Raw genomic sequence first — 21,163 nt, 5'->3', positions numbered from 1 at the left:
TGGATTATTTTCATATTCTAAAGTTTTGAGTGGTAACAAAAGCTTACCTGATAAGCTGCTACTTTGAGAAGTTTGGGTAGGAATGAAAAGGTCATATAAGTTGATATTTAGTTTACTTATAAGGTGGTGAAAATAACTAGTACTCATTTCAAAGATATTTTCTTCCTGTAATATGTGCAGGACCCCCCTGTACATGTACAGTCAGTATTAGAGAAATTTAGCTCAGTAATTATAGTCGACTAAGCTCTAGTCACTCAAGAAATTTTAAGTAAGTTTGCTTTCACGTTATATGTTTATTTTTTAGAATATCACCTTTATTTATGACAGGTAAAACATGTAACACAAGAGATCAGACTTCCCAAGCTAAGAACAAGGTTTTTTCTTGAAAAACAAATGTCCCAAAGCCAGCAACTATATGCTAAAACCAAATAAAATACCAGACTATCCGTACATCAAAAATATATGAATTGCCTGAACCTTATGCTTTTAAACATAACCTAATTCAAGAACTAAATCTACTCTAATATTTCTTCTTATCCAAATTTCTCACACTTTCTATACTTTATAACACACTTCTTTGTATTATCTATACTGTTTTCATACAGACAGGCATTAATTATATCTCAAACTAGACAGTAAGTACCTTTGAGGAAAAAGACTACGGTACCTAGCACTCCATGTTGAAAGCAGACACCCAGTAAAGACTAGCTGGAATCTATTTCTTGGCAAACATCTCTCGATGATCTGGTTAGAGGAAGAAGGACAATGTGTGCTGCTGGTAGAATATGGGATCTAGGAGAGTTTAAGATACAAATTACACACACGGAGTCAACATGTAATAGGTTACTGCCTAGAGCCAAGAGGGCTAATACAGTCACAGTTTGCTACTACTAAAAGCCAAACTACAGTATAATTCTCAACAGCACAATATTTAATTGAAAAAAAAAGTCAAACCAACCACAAGAAAACTTCATTGTAACCAAAGACTAAGTAGTTAATTGTGAATACTACTCTATTTCACATCATAAAAACTTGTAGATAAAGTATAATCCCAAAACAGCATGCAGAATATGTGGTCGTTCAATCAAAAGCAATTCTGATATTGTGTTCTTGCTCCGCACGACGATGATCCTCAAAAATCCGTGTTACCTCTTCTACCTTCTTCTGCAGCATGCCTACAGGAGGAAAAGTCATGCATCATTAATTTGAGGTCAAAATGTCCAAGGAACAGAATAGCTTACATTCTCACTTCAATATGACTTATAAAACATCAGTTTTATTTAATAGCTTTAACTATTAGAATATACAGGAAAAAATAATCTGTTTAGAAACTGAAAAGAGTGGACAAGACCATTCTTGATTTGCTCTAATTTTCTGGTAAATAACTGTCTACTTGACATTTATGTTTTGTTGAAGAGAAGTGAAAACTGCTTTTTACTCATCACAGCTTAAAAGTGCTATACAAGGTAGTCATTAAATTGAGGTTATAGATTCTGGTACAGGTTTTTGCTGTCTATAAGCAAATTAGTACACATAGTATATTCACATTTCTGTTCCTTTCTAATGGTTTATTTAACTTGGTGGTCCTCAATTTGCTTGGGAGCAGAGCAACACAAAACACCATTAATTTTACCATATAAAACAGCAATATTCTATAGTAAAAATAAGCTGTCAAAGTAAGCATGATAATCTAGATTTTTCTATTAATGTGCAGTTGGTCATTTGTTTTAGTGTTCATTAATGCTTACTAGCCAATAAGCAATAGCTGGTGCCAACGATTAAAAAAAAAACTTCACAAGAGAAACACGAAAAATTCGAAACAACATATTTCAGTTTTCTTCAGCCAATTGGAAAAGCCCCAATGTTATTCAGTTTTAAAGTATAAGAATACGTCATTCTATCTGATGACATACAGACATTTTGCAAGATTATACCTTAAGAACTAATGGTTATATACTGAAAGGCTAGAAAAACAGTGTACATTGAGCCTGCCAAAATACATCTCCTTTTTTTTCTAATAACTGCAGGGTGCAATTTTTTTTAACCACTAAATTACATTTTTCAGTGTGACAGAGGCACAATGAGCACTATAACAAACCATTAACTTGAGGCCAGAATTGTCAACATAAGCAAAATCTACTTAATTTGCTGATTGATAATGTATTAAGGAATACATTTATACAATTTTTTTAAATCAATGAAATGTTGAGCAACACAAGCCAGCATTATTAAGAGAGCTTTCTATAAATATTTTGTCATGTCTTCAAATTAAATTCTCAGGACTATTTCTATATTAACATACTTTACATTTTTTAGGAGTTTCATTATTTGAGGGCAAAAATTGCTCCTAAAATTTAACTGCCCAGAGTTCAGTTCTGAAGATATGTATTAGGGACTGGTTCCTGTAGGTCTATGAAATTATATGCCATACTAGAAGATAAATGCCAGGACTAGTCAATAATTGGGGGAAATACACTATATAAATTTTGAGATTAAAATGAACTGTATTGAGCAATATGAAAATGAAATTAAGAAAACAATTCCATTCACAACTGCATCAAAAAGAATTAAAACACTTAGAAATAAACCTACCAAATGGAGTATAAGACCTGTACACCAAAACATACAGAACATTGCTAAGAGAAATTAAGATCTAAAGAAATGAAGAGGAATCCCATGTTCATGGATTGAAAGACTCCATAGTGGTAAGACGGCAATCCCTCACAGGCTGATCTACAAATTCACTATAACCCCTATGAAAATTCCAGCAACCTATTTTTATAGAAATAGAAAAGCTTTAAAATTTACATGGAACAGACTCAGAATAGCAAAGCAATCTTGAAAAAGAATAATAAATTGCAAGAATTACACTACACAATTTTAAAACTTATTACAAAGCCACATTAATCAAGATGGTGTAATACTAACATAGGATAGCCATAGAGATCAATGGAACAGAAAGTCCAAAAATAAAACTCTATATTTATGGTCAATTCATTTTTGATGAAGGTGATAAGACAATTTAGTGGGGGAAAACATAGTATTTTTCAACAAATAGTGCAGAGACAACTGGTTACCTACATGAAAATGAATTTGAATCCTTACTTCTTAACTATGCACAAAAAACAACACAAGGTGGGCCGAGCTGAAAGCGACCAGACAGGATGTTTACAATGTTAGGGCAGAGCTAAAAGCTACCAGGGCTGAGGTTCACAATGTCTCAAAGAGTTCCAATCTAATTTAAATTATCTCAAAGCTAGGGTAACTGAGACAGAAGATAGAATTAGTGATCTGGAGGACAAACAGAAAGGATCAAGAGGAAGCCTGGAACAAACAGTTTAGAAACCATGAAAACAGAATCAGGGAAATAAATAATGCCATGAAACGTTCCAACGTCAGAATTATTGGTATCCCTGAAGGGGAGGAGAAAGAAAGAAGTCTAGAAGATACAGTGGAACAAGTTCTTCATGAAAATTTTCCCAATCTCGCGAATGGAACCAGGGTTCATGAACTAGAGGCTGAACGGTCTCCACCCAAGATTATAGATTCCAGAAAAACATCAAGGCACCTGATAGTCAAATTGAGGAATCATAATTGTAGGTATAATCTCTTGAAAGCCACTAGGACAAAGAGGCTCCTTACTTAAAAAGGAAAACCCATCAGAATAACGGCAGACCTGTCCACAGAGACCTGGCAATTCAGAAAGGGCTGGCAAGATATATTCAGGGCACTACTGAGAAGAACATGCAGCCAAGAATACTTTATCCAGCAAGACTGACATTCAAAATGGATGAAGAGATAAAGAGTTTCCAAGACCGGCAAGGCTTAAAAGACTATGCAACCACCAAGCCGACACTGCAGGAAATATTAAGGGGGGTTCTATAAAAGAGGAAAAATCCTCAGAATAGCATTGAACAGAAATATAGAGACAATCTACAGAAAGAAAGACTTCAAAGGTAACACGATGTCAATAAAAACGTATCTATCAATAATCACTCTCAATGTGAATGGCCTAAATGCGCCCATAAAATGGCACAGGGTTGCAGATTGGATTAAATGACAGGACCCATCCATATATTGTCACCAAGAGACCCATTTTGAACCTAAAGATACACCCAGACTAAAAAAAAAAAAAAAAAAAAAAGATACACCCAGACTGAAAGTGAAGGGATGGAGAAGCATCTTTCATGCCAATGGGCCTAAAAAGAAGGCTGGGGTAGCGATTCTCATATCAGATAAATTAGATTTTAAACTAAAGACTGTAGTGAGATACAGAAGGACAGGACATAATTCTTAAAGGGACTATCCACCAAGATGATCTAACAATTGTAAATATCTATGTCCCCAATATGGGAGCAGCCAATTACATAAGAAAACTGTTAATCAAGATAAAGAGTCATATTGATATGAATACATTAATAGTAGGAGATCTTAACACACCTCTCTCAGAAATAGACAGATCATCGAAGCAGAAAATCAATAAAGAAACAAGAGCATTGAATAACACATTGGACCAGATGGACCTCATAGATATATACAGAACATTCCACCCTAAAACAACAGAATACTCATTCTTCTCAAGTGCACATGGAACCTTCTCAAGAATAGACCACATACTGGGTCACAAATCAGGACTCAACTGATATCAAAAGACTGAGATTATTCCCTGCATATTGTTAGATCACAGTGCTTTGAAACTGGAGCTCAATCAAAAGGAAAAGTTCTGAAGGAACTCAAACACCTGGAAGCTAAAGACCACCTTGCTTAAGAATGCTTGGATCAACCAGGAGATCAAAGAAGACCTGAAACAATTCATAGAAACCAATGAGAATGAAGACACTTCGGTCCAAAACCTATGGGATACAGCAAAGGCAGTCCTAAGGGGGAAATACATAGCCATCAAAAATACTGAAAAATCCAGAACACAGCTGCTATCTCTATACCTTAAAGAACTGGAGAATCAACATCAAATCAAACCAACTCCACATATAAGAAGGGAAATCAAGATTAGAGCTGAGATCAATGAGGTAGAAACCAGAGATACAGTAGAATGTATCAGTGAAACTAGAAGCTGGTTTTTTGAAAGAATCAGTAAGATCGATAAACCATTGGCCACACTAATCCAAAAGAAAAGAGAGAAAGCCCAAATTAATAAAATTATGAATGAAAATGGAGAGATCACAACTAACACCAAGGAAGTAGAAACAACCAAGAGAAGTCATTATCAAAAGTTATATGCCAATAAGCTAAGCAACCTAGATGAAATGGATGCATTCCTAGTAAACTGTAAAATCCCAAAATTGAACCAGGAAGAAACTGACAACCTGAATAGACCGATATCTAGTAACGAGATTGAAGAAGTGATCAAAAACCTCCCAAAATACAAGAGCCCAGGACCTGATGGATTCCCTGGGGAATTCTACCAAACTTTCAAAGAAGAAATAACACCTATTCTCCTGAAGCTATTTCAAAAATTGAAGCTGAAGGAAAACTTCCAGATTCTTTCTATGAATCCAGCATTACCCTGATCCCCAAACCAGGCAAAGACCCTACCAAAAAGGAGAATTTCAGACCAATATCACTGATGAATATGGATGCTAAGATTCTCAACAAGATCCTAGCAAACAGGATCCAACAGCACATTAAAAGGATTATGCACCATGACCAGGTGGGATTCATTCCTGGGCTACAAGGATGGTTCAACATTCGCAAATCAATCAATGTGATACAACAAATTAATAAGAAAAGAGAGAAGAACCACATGGTCCTCTCAATGGATGCAGAAAAAGCATTTAACAAATACCAGAATCCATGCCTGATTAAAACGCTTCAAAGTATAGGGATAGAGGGAACATTCCTCAACTTCATCAAATCTATCTATGAAAGACCCAGAGCAAATATCATCCTCAATGGGAAAAAGCTTGCAGCCTTCCCGTTGAGATCAGGAACATGAAAAGGATGCCCACTCTCACCACTCTTGTTCAACATAGTATTAGAAGTCCTAGCAACAGCAAATCAGACAACAAAAATAAAAAAAAGGTATCCAAATTGGCAATGAAGAAGTCAAACTCTCTCTCTTCACAGATGACATGATTCTTTATATGGAAAACCCAAAAGACTCCACCCCCAAACTACTAGAACTCATACAGCAATTCAGCAACGTGGCAGTATACAAAGTCAATGTACAGAAATCAGTGGCTTTCTTATACACTAACAATGAAAATACAGAAAGAGAAATAAGAGAATTGATTCCATTTACTATAGCACCAAGAACCATAACATACCTGGGAATAAACCTAACCAAAGAGGTAAAGGATCTGTACTTGAGGAACTACAGAACACTCATGAAAGAAATTGAAGACACAAAAAGATGGGAGACCATTCCATGCTCTTGGATTGGAAGAATAAACATTGTTAAAATGTCTATACTGCCTAGAGCAATCTATACTTTTAATGCCATTCCAATCAAAATTCCACCGGTATTTTTCAAAGAGCTGGAGCAAATAATCCAAAAATTTGTATGGAATCGGAAGAGACCCCGAATCGCTAAGGAAATGTTGAAAAACAAAAATAAAACTGGGGGTATCACGTTACCTGATTTCAAGCTCTACTACAAAGCTGTGATCATCGAGACAGCATGGTACTGGCATAAAAACAGACACACAGACCAGTGGAACAGAGTAGAGAGCCCAGATATGGACCCTCAACTCTGTGGTCAAATAATCTTCGACAAAACAGGAAAAAATATACAGTGGAAAAAAGACAGTCTCTTCAATAAATGGTGCTGGGAAAACTGGGCAGCTATATGTAGAAGAATGAAACTCGACCATGCTCTTACACCGTACACAAAGATAAACTCGAAATGGGTAAAAGACCTCAATATGAGACAGGAATCCATCAGAAACCTAGAGGAGAAAGTAGGCAGTAATCTCTTCGATATCAGCCACAGCAACTTCTTTCAAGATATGTCTCCAAAGGCAAAGGAAACAAAAGCAAAAATAAACTTTTGGGACTTCATCAAAATCAAAAGCTTCTGAACAGCAAAGGAAACAGTCAAGAAAACAAAAAGGCAACCCACGGAATGGGAGAAGATATTTGCAAATGACAGTACAGACAAAAGGTTGATATCCAGGATCTATAAAGAACTCCTCAAACTCAACACACACAAAACAGATAATCATATCAAAACACGGTCAGAAGATATGGTGAATAGACACTTCTCCAATGAAGACATACAAATGGCTATCAGACACATGAAAAAATGTTCATCATCACTAGCCCTCAGGGAGATTTAAATGAAAACTACATTGAGATATCACCTTACACCAGTTAGAATGGCCAAAATTAGCAAGACAAAAAACAACATGTGTCCGAGGGATGTGGAGAAAGGGGAACCCTCTTCCACTGTAGGGAATGCAAGTTGTTGCAGCCTCTTTGGAGAACAGTGTGGAGATTCCTCAAGAAATTAAAAATAGAACTTCCCTATGACCCTGCAATTGCACTACTGGGCATTTACCCCAAAGATACAGATGTTGTGAAAAGAAGGGCCATCTGTACCCCAATGTTTATAGCAGCAATGGCCACGGTCACCAAACTGTGGAAAGAACCAAGATGCCCTTCAGCGGACGAATGCATAAGGAAGAGGTGGTCCATATACACTATGGTGTATTATGCCTCCATCAGAAAGGATGAATACCCAACTTTTGTAGCAACATGGACGGGACTGGAAGAGATTATGCTGAGTGAAATAAGTCAAGCAGAGAGAGTCAATTATCATATGGTTTCACTTATTTGTGGAGCATAACAAATAGCATGGAGGACATGGGGAGTTAGAGAGGAGAAGGGAATTGTGGGAAACTGGAAGGGAAGGTGAACCATGAGAGACTATGGACTCTGAAAAACAATCTGAGGGTTTTGAAGGGGCGGGGGGTGGGAGTTTGGGGTACCAGGTGGTGGGTATTATAAAGGGCACGGATTGCATGGAACACTGGGTGTGGTGCAAAAATAATGAAGACTGTTATGCTACAAATAAATAAATAAATTTTAAAAATGTGTAACTTAATTACATGTTTCTTTTCAAATATCCATTTTACTTGAAAACAAAAAAAAATGGGCAGAAGACATGAACAGACGCTTCTCCAATGAAGACATACAAATGGCTATCAGACACATGAAAAAATGTTCATCATCACTAGCCATCAGGAAGATTAAAATTAAAACCACAATGAGGTATCACCTTACACCGGTTAGAATGGTCAAAATTAGCAAGACAGGAAACAACATGTGTTGGAGGGGATGTGGAGAAAGGGGAACCCTCTTACACTGTTGGTGGGAATGCAAGTTGGTGCAGCCTCTTTGGAGAACAGTGTGGAGATTCCTCAAGAAATTAAAAATAGAACTTCCCTATGACCCTGCAATTGCACTCCTGGGTATTTACCCCAAAGATACAGATGTGAAAAGAAGGGCCATCTGTACCCCAATGTTTATAGCAGCAATGGCCATGGTCGCCAAACTATGGAAAGAACCAAGATGCCCTTCAACAGACGAATGCATAAGGAAGATGTGGTCCATATACACTATGGTGTATTATGCCTCCATCAGAAAGGATGAATACCCAACTTTTGTAGCAACATGGACAGGACTGGAAGAGATTATGCTGAGTGAAATAAGTCAAGCAGAGAGAGTCAATTATCATATGGTTTCACTTATTTGTGGAGCATAACAAATAGCATGGAGGACATGGGGAGTTAGAGAGGAGAAGGGAGTTGGGGGAAATTGGAAGGGGAGGTGAAACATGAAAGACTATGGACTCTGAAAAACAATCTGAGGGGTTTTAAGTGGCGGGGGAGGTGGGAGGTTGGGGGAACCAGGTGGGGGGTATTAGAGAGGGCAAGGATTGCATGGAGCACTGGGTGTGGTGCAAAAATAATGAATACTGTTATGCTGAAAATAAATAAAAAATAAATTAAAAAAAACTCAAGGTGCATTATGGATCTAACTTTAAAGGTAAACTGTATTTGGAAAATAAAACACAAATATCAATGAGTTGATGAGCAGATAAGCAAAATGTGGATGTCCACACACTGGAATGATACACAGCAATAAATGGAATGAAGTACTGATATGTATTATAACATAGATGATCGCTCAGACCATTTTGCCAGACAGCAAAGGCCACATATAATATGACTCCATTTATATAAACTCTCCTGAAAGTACAAATCTCTAAAGACAGAAAAAGTAGACTATTGGCAGGATCAGGGATCAATTTCTAACAAGCAAGAGGGAATTTTTTAGGGTAATAGAAATGTTTTCTAATGGACTGTCTAATGTTTGCACAACTCTGAGTTTTAAACAGCCATTGTTTAAGATGATAGATTAGTGTGTTTAAAACATTTCCTAAAAATCACTTGCACCTCCCAAGAAGATTCTGGTAAAATTGCTTCTAGCCAGTCCTATTCTGTGTATGGGACAGATGTTTTCTTCATCTACACCTATTTGCAAATACTTTAGGTAAAGATTAAAAGACATTCATATAAAGTTATGAAAATAAGTGAGTTGCTCATTAAACCCTAACAGTGCTCTACTATAATTATTTTAAGTTACACATATAAATTTTTTAAAATTTTTTTAAAATTTAATTTACTTATTTGACAGAGAGAGATCATAAGTAGGCAGAGATGCAGGCAGAGACAGAGGAAGGGAAGTGGGCTCCCTGCTGAACAGAGAGCACAATGAGGGGCTCGATCCCAGGACCCTGAGATCATGACCTGAGCTGAAGGCAGAGGCTTAACCCACTTAGCCACCCAGGGGCCCCCACATATAAAAATTATTAGATAATACTAAATTCATGGCTAAAGGAAACAATGTACTTTCATAAACACTGCTATAGTACAACTCTTATTTTCCTTTTAGAAAAACAATTGGGGCAGTTGGAGGAAAAAACATCTTGAAAAAATGGTCAAAAGATATAAATAAGCAGCTTAAAAAAGGAAATATAGACTGTTTATAAATATTTAAAAATGCTCATCTTCACTGGTAACCAGAAGAATGCAACTGAACAATGGAAATATTTTCACCTATAAATTGTAGAAAGGAATGATGACTGTGGTGGTAGAATGCTAAAAGGATTTGGAATTAGCAGAATTAGGTAATTCAAAGAAGTGGTTAAAGTGGGACTGTAAGCAGTCAGTAAGAGGCAGATCTCTCCATTCCGCCTCATCTGGGTAATTCTCCCTACCCAAGCCTAGCAGAGGACTTATTGTTTAGAAAGGGTAAACCAGGTGGTTGTGGCTCAGAGTCACCAGGGAGAGCTGAGGACAAGGTATCTGTACCAAAAATATAAGTGAAAGTTTGCAAGGGATGAAGTAAAAGTCTACAACCTAAGCACTGAGCTCCAATCCCTTTTTTAACAGCCCCAAGAACACTGGCATACCACTAGGTTTATTAGTCTCTAGCCAAAAGCTGAAAGATTCTTCTTTGGAGAAATGACCAACTGAAGAGAAGAATCCTAAAAATTCTAAAAGTAATGGCTGGAGATCCTCCAGTAAAAAGGTCTTGCCAAATTATCCTATAGTAAATTAGCAAGATCCATCTACAGTTTAATGTCTCATTCTTGAATATAAATAGAAAACCAAGAATCACCAGAGTGTTGAGGAATACCTTTAATATAAGACAGAGCAGGGACACCTTGGTGGCTCAATAGGTTTAATGTCTGACTCTTGGTTTAAGTTCAGGTCATGATCTCAGGGTTGTGGGACTTAGCCCCATGTTGGGCTCTGTGTTCAGCATGTAGTCTGCTTGGAATGCTCTCTCTTTCTCTCCCTCCCTCCTCTGACTCCTCTCCCCCCCCCCCATAAATAAATAAATAAATAGAAAGACCAAAAGACTAAAACAAAGCAAAGATAAAGAAAGCTGGAAGACAGAATCCAGGAAAACTAAAATATTTGTTTACGATTTTTTTTATTTGAGACAAAGTGAGAGCATGAAGGGGGGGAGGGGCAGAGAGAGGGAGAAGGTGACCCCCCACTGAGCAGGGAGCCTGACATTGGCTCAATTCCAGGACCCTGAGACTATGACCCAAGCCAAAGGCAGACACTTCAGCAACTGAGCCATGCAGGTGCCCCAGGAAGAATAAAACATTTTTAAAAATCAGTAATATCGTCAGAGAGAAGACACTGAATCCATGAAATAAGAACTGGATGCTATTTAAAACACACACACACACACACACACACACACACACACACACACACACCATAAAACAGTACTACAAGCTCTTGCGAACTAAAAAGATTTACAGGAAGCAAAGATCAGTAGAAAGACTGGAATAAAAAGCTGAGTACTTATCTGAGAAAATTTAACAAAAATACAGCAGAAACCTAATTCCAGAAAATTCCCCCAAACTGACATAAATCACTTTCTTAATTGGAAAAGCTCACTGAATACCATCTCAGTGGATGAATTAAACCTACATGGAGGCACATCTGAAATTTCAGTATTGTGGGGAAGATCTTGAAAACTTCCATAGTGGGAAAAAACATGAAAACGAAGGGGTCACATTAAAGGTTTAGGAATCAGAATGGACCTCAAATCTAGAAGACAATCAACAACATTTTCAAATGCTTAAGAGAAAATTATTTCCAAGCTAGACTTTTTTTTAAAGATTTAATTAAATAATTTATTTATTTGACAGACAGAGATCACAAGTAGGCAGAGAGAAAGGCAGAGATAGAGATGGGGGAGCAGGCTCAACACTGAGCAGAGAGCGTGATGCAGAGCTCGATCCCAGGACTCCGGGATCATGACCTAAGCCAAAGGCAGAGGCTTTAACCCACTGAGCCACCCAGGCGCCCTCCAAGCTAGACTTTGATAGCCGATACTATCAGTTGTCAGGGTAGAATAAAGACCTTTCCCCAAAGAAAACCAAAAAAGTAACTTGTTTTTTTTTAAAGATTTTATTTATTTATTTGATACACAGAGATCACAAGTAGGCAGAGAGGCAGGCAGAGAGAGAGAAGGAAGCAGGCTCACCGCTGAGCAGAGAGCACGATGCGTGGGGCTCGATCCCAGGACGCTGGGATTATGACCTGAGCTGAAGGCAGAGACTTTAACCCACTGAGCCACCGAGGCGCCCCCAAAAAAGTAATTTGAAAAGACACAGGCACCTTTATGTTTACTGTAGCATTATTCACAGTAGCCAAGATGTGGAAGCAACCCTAATGTCCATCAATAGATGAACAGATTTTAAAAAATGTGGTGAATATATACTCTGGAATATTACTCAGCCCTAAAAATCCCCTGAAATCTTGCCATCTCCAACAACATAGATAGTCCTAGGGTATTATGCTAAGTGAAATCAGTCAGAGAAGGCAAATATCATACAATTTCATTCATATGTGGAATTTAAGAAACAAAACAAACAAATAAAAAGAGGAGACAAACAAAAAACAAGACAACTACAGAGAACAAACAGGTGGTTGCCAGAAGGCAGGTAGATTGGGGGGCCAAGGTGAAATAGATAAAGGGGATTAAGAGTATACTTACCTCTTTTTAAAAGATTTTATTAGAGAGAGAGTATGAGCAGGGGCAAGAGCAGAGGGAGAAGGAGGAACAGGCTCCTTGCTGAGCAGAGAACCCAATGCAGGTCTCAATCCCAGGACCCCAGGATCATGACCTGAGCTGAAGGCAGTTGCTTAAACAAGTGAGTTACCCAGGCACCCCAGGCATCACTTCTCTTGACTGAGCACTTAGAAATGTATGAAATTGGGAGGGTATGTGCTACAGTGAGAAAAAAAAAATGTATAGAATTGTGGAATCATTGTATTGTACACCTGGAACTATTATAACACAGTATGTTAATTATACTTGAAATAAAAAAACACCTCAGATACGTAATATCTCAAAATACTTACTTCCCATGCCTTCTCTCAGGAAGCTGATGAAATACATGTTATACTAAAACAAGGGAATAAACCATAAAAAGGGAAATATAAGAGCCATGAAAGAAAGAAAGAAATAGATGGAATACAAGATTGCTGTAGAGGGAAGAACCTAGCTGAGTAGTAAACCAAGAGAGCGATACCAGATAATAGATTAGGGATTCAGGATTAGAGGGATTACAGGGTCTGGGAGAAAGGAATCCAAGAAGGTGAAATTGATGGGTTTAAAGAAAAAGCACATATCAGAGAATGAACTACTTACTGGTAAGTATATAGAAAATTTAGCAAATGATGAAATAAACTTCAGAGGAAAACAGAAACTTGTAAAGAAGTAAGATAGTGGTGCCTGGGTGGGTCAGTTGGTTAAGTGCCTGACTCCTGATTTCAGCTTGGGTCATGATCTCAGGGTCCTGGGATGGAGCTCCACATTGGACTCCATGCTCAGTGGGGAGTTTGCTAGAGATTCTCTCTCTGCCCCTCCCCCTGCTCACTCACTCTCTCTCAAATAAATAAATAAATAAATCTTAAAAAAAAAAAGAAAGAAGACAATATAATATGCTATATGGCCTGGCTGTAAATAAAATTTATGCAATCTTAACTCAAAACAATAAATACTGTTCTATGTGTAATTTATGATATGGTTATATTGGTAAGATGACAGAAAAGTGTGCTTACATGCATATACTTATATGCTTCTATAAATGTAATATGTACATATACTGGGGGGCAGTATGGTGGTATATTGTACTGCACACATATACACAAAATGAGGGTGGTATAAAAGAGTTAAATCCTTACTTCCCATTTGGGGAAGCCAATACAGAAGGCCTAAAATGGAAAAGCTAAAAAGTAAATTATACATGGTATTTAGAGATCTAGAAATATTAAAAAAAAAAACCAGCTGAAATAATTGAAAATGATTGTTTCTAGGGGTAGAAAACAGGGTATGGAGAGAGAAGCTGGTGTTTTTCATAAACCTTATTTAAAAACTTTATCCTCAGTGGGTTAAAGCCTCTGCCTTCGGCTCAGGCCCTGATCTCGGGGTCCTGGGATCGAGCCCCGTATTGGGCTCTCTGCTCACCCCTCTCTCTGCCTGCCTCTCTGCCTACTTGTGATCTCTATCAAATAAATAAATAAAATCTTAAAAAAAAAAAACTTTACCCTCTACTTTCAAGGTGGTAGATGAAAAAGACCTGAAATAAGGCAGTGATAGTAATCCACTGAAAAGAAGATTCAGGAGCTATTAAGAAGTATAATCATCATTACTTACTGAAAGAAATAGAAATAGTCTACCATAAGTCCCTGAGCAAATAATAGCAACTGTTAGCTGAGAAAAAAAAAAAGTTGAAGGAGTTGGAGTTACTGATCTGGGAGGCCCAGGAGAGAGTGAAAATAATGAGTTTAGCTTTACACAAGTTTAATTTGAGGCGCCTTTGGGGTATCTATGTGCAGATGTTTGTTAACATAGAGCTTTATAATGCAAAGTAAAAGAACCATAAGTAAAACTGATGGTTAGAGATGACAACTGAGGTTTAAGAAGTGCTGATATTCAGAAGAGCCTTAAAAGAGAACACTATTAGAGATAAGGGGAGGTCTCAAATCAATAATCTAAGTTCCTACCTTAAGAAAATAGAATATGAGCAAAACAAACCTGAAGCAAGCAAAAGGAAGGAAATAATAAAGACTAGTTACTAATGAAACTGAAAACAGGAACAGTATAGAGAAAAATCAATGAAACAAAAGCTGATTCTTTGCAGAAAAAATTAATAAAAATTGATTAACCTCTACCAAGACAGAAAAAAATAAAAATAGAGAAAACACAAATCACCAATATAAGGAATGAAACAGGGCAGATCACACAAATCCTGTGGTCATTAAAAGTATCAAAAGGAAATCCTAAGAAAAACTTTATGCTTATAAATTCAACAACAAAGAATTGTACCAACTCCTAGAAAACCATAAATTATGCAAATTCAACCAAGATAATCTTAGGAGAGAAGGAAACAAGCCATAACTGACTCTATGCAGGGAACAAACTGAAGATTGATGAAGGGAGGTGGGTGAGGGGTGGGCTAGATGGGTGGTGGGTATTAAAGAGGCCACTTGTAATGATCACTGGTGTTGTATGTAAGTGATGAATCACTGAATTCTACTCCAGAAAGTAATGTTGCATTATATGATTAACAAACTTAAATTTAAAAAATGTATCAATGCAATCCACCATATCAACAAGTTAAAGAAGAAAAAAACACACGATTATATCAATTGATGCAGAAAAAGCATTCGACAAAATCCACTATCCATCCATGATAAAAATCCTCAGCAAGTCAGGAAGAGCATGAAATTACCTAAACTTGATAAAGAACATCTACAAAAAGTCTACAGCTAACTGTACTTAAAGTGAAAGACTGAAGGCTTTCCATAGAAACTTAGGAACATGACAAAGATGTCTGCTTTCATAACTCTTATTCAACATAGTACAGGAAGTTCTAGCCAGTGCAAAGTGAGGAAAAGAGATAAATGGCATACAGATTGGAAAGGAATAAATAAAACTTCCCCTATCTGCAGATGATATAACTACCTATGTAGAAAATCTCAAGGAATAAACAAAACAAAAATTCCTAGATATAAGAAGTAAGTTCAGCAAGCATACATACAAGAAAGGCTAAAATTAATAAGACAGGGAACAACAACGTTGGAGAGGATATGTGGAGAAAGGGGAACCTTCTCACACTGTTGGTGGGAATGCAAGTTGGTACAGCCACTCTGGAAAACAGTATGGAGGTTCCTCAAGAAGTTAAGAATAGAGCTACCCTATGACCCAGCAATTGTACTACTTTGGGGTTATTACCCCAAAGATACAGATGTAGTGAAAAGAATGGGCACCTGCACACCAATGTTCATAGCCGCAATGTCCACAATAGCCAAACTGTGGAAAGAGCCGAGATGTCCTTCAACAGATGAATGGCTAGGGGCGCCTGGGTGACTCAGTGGGTTAAAGCCTCTGCCTTCAGCTCAGGTCATGATCCCAGGGTCCTGGGATTGAGCCCCACCTCAGGCTCTCTGCTCAGCAGGGAGCCTGCTTCCCATCCACCCCTCTGCTTGCCTCTCTGCCTACTTGTAATCTCTATCAAATAGATAAATAAAGTCTAAAAAATTAAAAAAAAGATTTGGTTCGTATATATTCCTCAGCCATCATAAAGGATGAATACCTATCATTTACATCAACATGGATAGAACTGGAGGGTATTATGTTAAGTGAAATAAGTCAATCAGAGAAAGACAATTATCATATGGTTTCACTCATATGTGGAGTATAAGAAATAACACAGAGGATCATAGGGGAAGGAAGGGAAAACTGGAAAACTGAATGGGAAGAAATCAGAGAGGGAAACAAACCATGAGAGACTCTTGACTCCAGGAAACAAACTGAGGGTTGTAGAAAGGGAGGTGGGTAGGGGAAGGGGGTAATTGGGTGATGAACATTAAGGAGGGCACATAATGTGATGAGCACTGGGTATTACACACAACTAAAGAATCACTGAACACTACATCAAAAATTAATGATGTACTATATGTTGGCTATTGTATTTAAATAAAAATAAATAAAAACAAATTGCATTTTTATGCACTAGCAATGAACATATAAAAACCAAAGTTTAAAACACAATATAATTTGTAATTACTACAAATAAAATAAAATAGTTAAGTATAAATCTAATAAAACCAAAACATATATAATGTGGATGCTAGGAGTTACAAAATGCTGGCGAATAAATAAATGGTGGGCTATGCCACACTCATGGATGGAAAGATTCAGCATAGTAAAAATGTCAATTCTCCCCTAAACTGATCTACAGGTTTAATATAATTTCTATCAAATCCCAGAAAATTTTTATTAGAGGGCAAAGGAATTAAAATGGCCAAAATAATCTTGATGAAAAAAAATAATGTGAGAGGAATCCCTCTACCATATAGTAAGGCTTACTATACAGCTACAATAGTGAACACAGTGTGATATTAGAGGAGGGAAAGACATATAGATCTATGGATAGAGAGCCCAGAAATCCATATGCCAAACTAATATATGAAAAAGATGCAAAAGCAATTCAATTGAGGGAGGACAGTCTTTTCAACAACCGGTGTTGAAACAACTGGCTACCCATAGGCAAAAAAAAAAAAAAAAGGAAGAAAGAAAGAAAGAACCTCGATCTAATCCTCACATCTTAAAGAAAAACTAACTCAAAAATGGATTACAGCCTTAAATGTAAAATGTGGAACAATAAAACTTGCAAAAAAAAGGAGAAAATCTTTGGGATAGAGTACTAGGCAAAAAGTTTGTAGATTTGACACCAAAAGTATAATCCATTAAAAAAAATGGAGAAATTCAAAATTAAAAACCTTTTATCCTATGAAAAGCTCTGTTAAGAGGAATAGACAAGGGGCACCTGCGTGGCTCAGTGGGTTAAAGTCTCTGCCTTCAGCTCAGGTCATGATCCCAGGGTCCTGGGATTGAGCCCCACATCGGGCTCTTCGCTCAGTGGGGAGCCTGCTTCCCTTCCTCTCTCTCTGCCTGCCTCTCTGCCTACTTGTGATCTTTGTCTGTCAAATAAATAAAATCTAAAGAGGAATAGACAAATGACAGGCTAGGAGAAAATATCTTCAAACCACAGAGCCAACAAAGGACTAGCATATACCCTAGAATATATAATAAAGTCTCAAAACATTAAAACAAACGAACAAGGGGCATCTGGGTGACTCAGTAGGTTAAGTGTCTGCCTTCGGCTTAGTAGTAGTGAGTAGCCAAAAACTAGAAACATCCCACATGTCCTACAACTGGTAAATGTGTAAAATAACCTGTGGTGCATACGTGCTATGGAGTAGCTGACTAGCAACTAAAAGGATCGAACCATTGATACATGTAATTTAGATGGATTTCAGGGGAACTACACTGAGAAAAAAAAAAAAAAGCCAACCCCATGTGGTTATATGCTGTACGATTCCATTTATATAGTATCTTAAAATGATAAAATTTTAGAAATGGGTGAATAGATTGGTGGTTTCTAACAATTAGGAACTGGGTTAGAGATGTGGAAGGAAGGTGGGTGTGGCAATAAGAGGGAAATAGGAGGAATTCTTATGGTAATGGAACTGTTCTGTATTTCAACTATGGTAATGCACACAAAAACCTACACGTGATAAAACTGTGTATAAGGAAACACACACAAACGCAATAAAAATAAAACCAGGAAAATCTGAACAAGACAGATTATGCCAATGTCCATGTCCTGGTTGTGTTACTGTACTATAGTTTTATAAGACATTAGCACTGGGGAAAACTAGGTAATGAAGAAATAGACCTCTGTATTATTTCTTCAGCACTGTAATGTACAATTAACTCAAATTGTAGAATGTGTAAAAATTTCAAGGATGAAGAATAACACACACAAATAAGGTTTGGATTCCCTACCTCTTTTCCCAGAAGTGCCTGTTCAATAGGCACATAATATGACCCCCAGTTTACATGATGTGATAGTTTTAACAAATCTGTTCTCACTATTTAATATGTTGGCCATCTTTTTAGCTTTATGATCTAGGTTTCCTCATTGCTGCATGCCTGTTAAGCTAGAGCCATATATTAAGGTTTTGTATTCAGTTAGGATGCTGTTTAAAAGTAACCTTGAAATCGCAGGAGCTGAATATAATTAAGGATTATTTTTGATTCAGAAAGGGGAAGAACGAGATAGGAAGGGGGCAAGGAAAGAAGAGAGAGAGAGAAGACACTGTCCTCCTATTTGTCTTAGCTACTTTTAAGAAGATTCCCAGCTTATTAAAATTGAAGTAACACTCAGAATAAATATACTTGAATTCTCAGTACCATGGTCTGATGGGAAGAAGAGTACTTCTAGAGAACAAAGCTCTCATCTGTGCTATGGGAATGCTCGTTCCAGTCTTGCTACTGACACATTAAGTTGGTGATGTGGATACTCTGCTTGTGTATAGCACTACCCCTCACACAAAATTAATAAAATATACATTTCAAGGAAAGGCATAAAAAGAAAAGATGGTGAAGGTACCCTGAATTCTTGGAAACGACATGGCAGAAACAAGGTAGTAGAATTATCATTACATTACATCCTAAGTGGTCCTCAGACAGTTATCCTATTGAAGTATCACTTACTATTCAAGCCTCATTTCAATTCTACTTCCTCCAGGAAATCAACTAAAGATTAGGTTTCTCTTTCTTTGCTGCCTCCACCCTCCACACTTTGAACCTGTTCAAGGCAGTGCACCATTCATGTTTATACCTCCTACACTGATTAACAGTGCCTCGACCCATAACAGGTGTTTTGTATTTAAGAGTCACAGCTATGCGGTTTTAACTTGTATCTGAGAGAACACATTCCCATTAAACAGTACTTCAGTTTTCAAAATGGCTATACCTATTACCTTATTTGAGTCCCACAATATCCATCAGGATAGAGAGAATTAAAAAGTCAAGAAGGTAAGGTTCAGTAGCTTCCCAAAGGCCAAAGCTCATGAAAAATGATATCAGGATTCGTATCTTCAGACTCCCATCTACGAGTGCTTTTTCTATTACAGTGTGCCTGTTTGTCAAATGCTGTGAGGGGTTTAAAGAAAAAGTACTATGCTGAGCTAATAACTGGCTCCACAGAATAATGCTATTCGTTGTCCTTTCAAACACTGAAGTGCTCAAAATAAGGCAGGCCTATCTGAACCCCATCTAGGGAGAAATTTCATCAGTGAAATACTATCAGGCCATTTTATCTATGAGATGGTCATAGAGCATGGACCCCAAAACAGCATTATAGTAAGACACCAGCATATTTATAGTTTTTAGTCACTAAAAGGAAGAAAATTGCTTTGGAGAAAATTCTGTATATCTCACAAACAATATAAATCCAGCTATTTGAGAGCGATTTAAATCATGTTACATATAATTCATCTGGGGAGGCTCTCCAGCCGAGGAAATTCACTTGGGCACAAAATGTACATAAACAGGATTAGTGAGAAATCTAATTTTGCAGATGCATTGAGTGTAATTCAAATCTGGATTTACATATAGAAAAGGAATTATAGAAGTGGAGCTCTGAGAATGTTAACCATCACAAACTATTTCCTAACAGGAGCTGAAGACTTCATCATTTTTAACCTTCGTACCCTAATCTTACCTACAAGAGATTATTTAGGATCAGGGAACAATAATGTGACAATAAATCTATCTTGTCTGTAAAGGGTGGTGGAGACAAGGAGGCAGCTCATTAAACAATGGAAAGACATAAAATACCTTTAAGTTAACTGCAATGGGAAGAAGCAAGTACCTGTCTCTGTTGAGTTCAAGAGACCCTTAGAGTGAGTAGCCACATCTCTGGCAGATCAAGAGCATTTGCTTCTCAAGTATCTGAAGTGGAACACTACACTCCAGAGCACAACAGATGACCTCACTGATCAACCAATGTCACCAAGACTTCTCAAAGAATTTAAGAAAAAGAGGAGGTAAAAGAAGCCACCTTAACCAGTAAATCAGATTTTATTTTATTTTTAAACGATTTTATTTTATTATTTATTTGACAGGCAGAGATCACAAGTAGGCAGAGGCAGGCAGAGAGAGGAGAGGCAGGCAGAGAGAGAGGAGGAAGCAGGCTCCCCGCCAAGCAGAGAGCCCAACTCGGGGCTCCATCCCAGGACCCTGAGAACATGACCCGAGCCGAAGGCAGAGGCTTTAACACACTGAGCCACCCAGGCGCCCCCTCAGATTTTATTTTAGAGGATGAAAGACAAAGAAGATATTTTATTTGGAATTCAAAGGCATCTTTTAGCATCTCAGCATTTGATGCTCTTCAGATACAAGAGGGATGAAAGTAAACTAATAAAAATAGTTTTAAAGCATTTATCTGGACCAAGCTTCTTTAAAAAAATATGGCACTGTTAAATACCATACTGTATATTTGAAAGTTCCTAAGAGGGTGCCTGGGTAGCTCAGATGGCTGGGCCTCTTCTGCCTTTGGCTCAGATCATGATCTCCAAGTCCCAGGATCAAGTCCCTGTTGAGCTCCCAGCTCGAGGGGAATCTGCTTCTTCCTCTCTCTTTGCCTCTTCCCCTGCTTGTGCTCTCTCTGTTTCTCTCTCTTTCTCAAATGAATGAATAAAATCTTTTTTAAAAAGTTTCTAATCTTGTCATTACAAGATTCTTGTGATGA

General features: G+C 37.4%; 1 protein-coding gene across 4 annotated transcripts in view; it reads right to left on the bottom strand.

Annotated features, from left to right (window-relative positions):
• Window positions 1–273: 273 nt before the first annotated feature.
• NUP62CL (nucleoporin 62 C-terminal like) overlaps window positions 274–21,163 on the bottom strand; it is a 97,905-nt gene continuing 77,015 nt past the window's right edge. For all 4 annotated transcript variants that reach the window (XM_082717401.1, XM_082717404.1, XM_082717403.1 and 1 more), the window contains one exon: window positions 274–1,175. In XM_082717401.1, the coding sequence (XP_082573527.1) occupies window positions 1,081–1,175 (95 nt within the window). In that variant the 3' untranslated portion in view covers window positions 274–1,080. The remainder of the gene's footprint in view (window positions 1,176–21,163) is intronic.

Source organism: Mustela nivalis, assembly GCF_964662115.1.
Source record: "Mustela nivalis genome assembly, chromosome: X".
Lineage (NCBI taxonomy): Eukaryota > Metazoa > Chordata > Mammalia > Carnivora > Mustelidae > Mustela > Mustela nivalis.
Note: the sequence above shows the minus strand (reverse complement) of the source record. Positions and strands in the feature narration are given on the sequence as shown.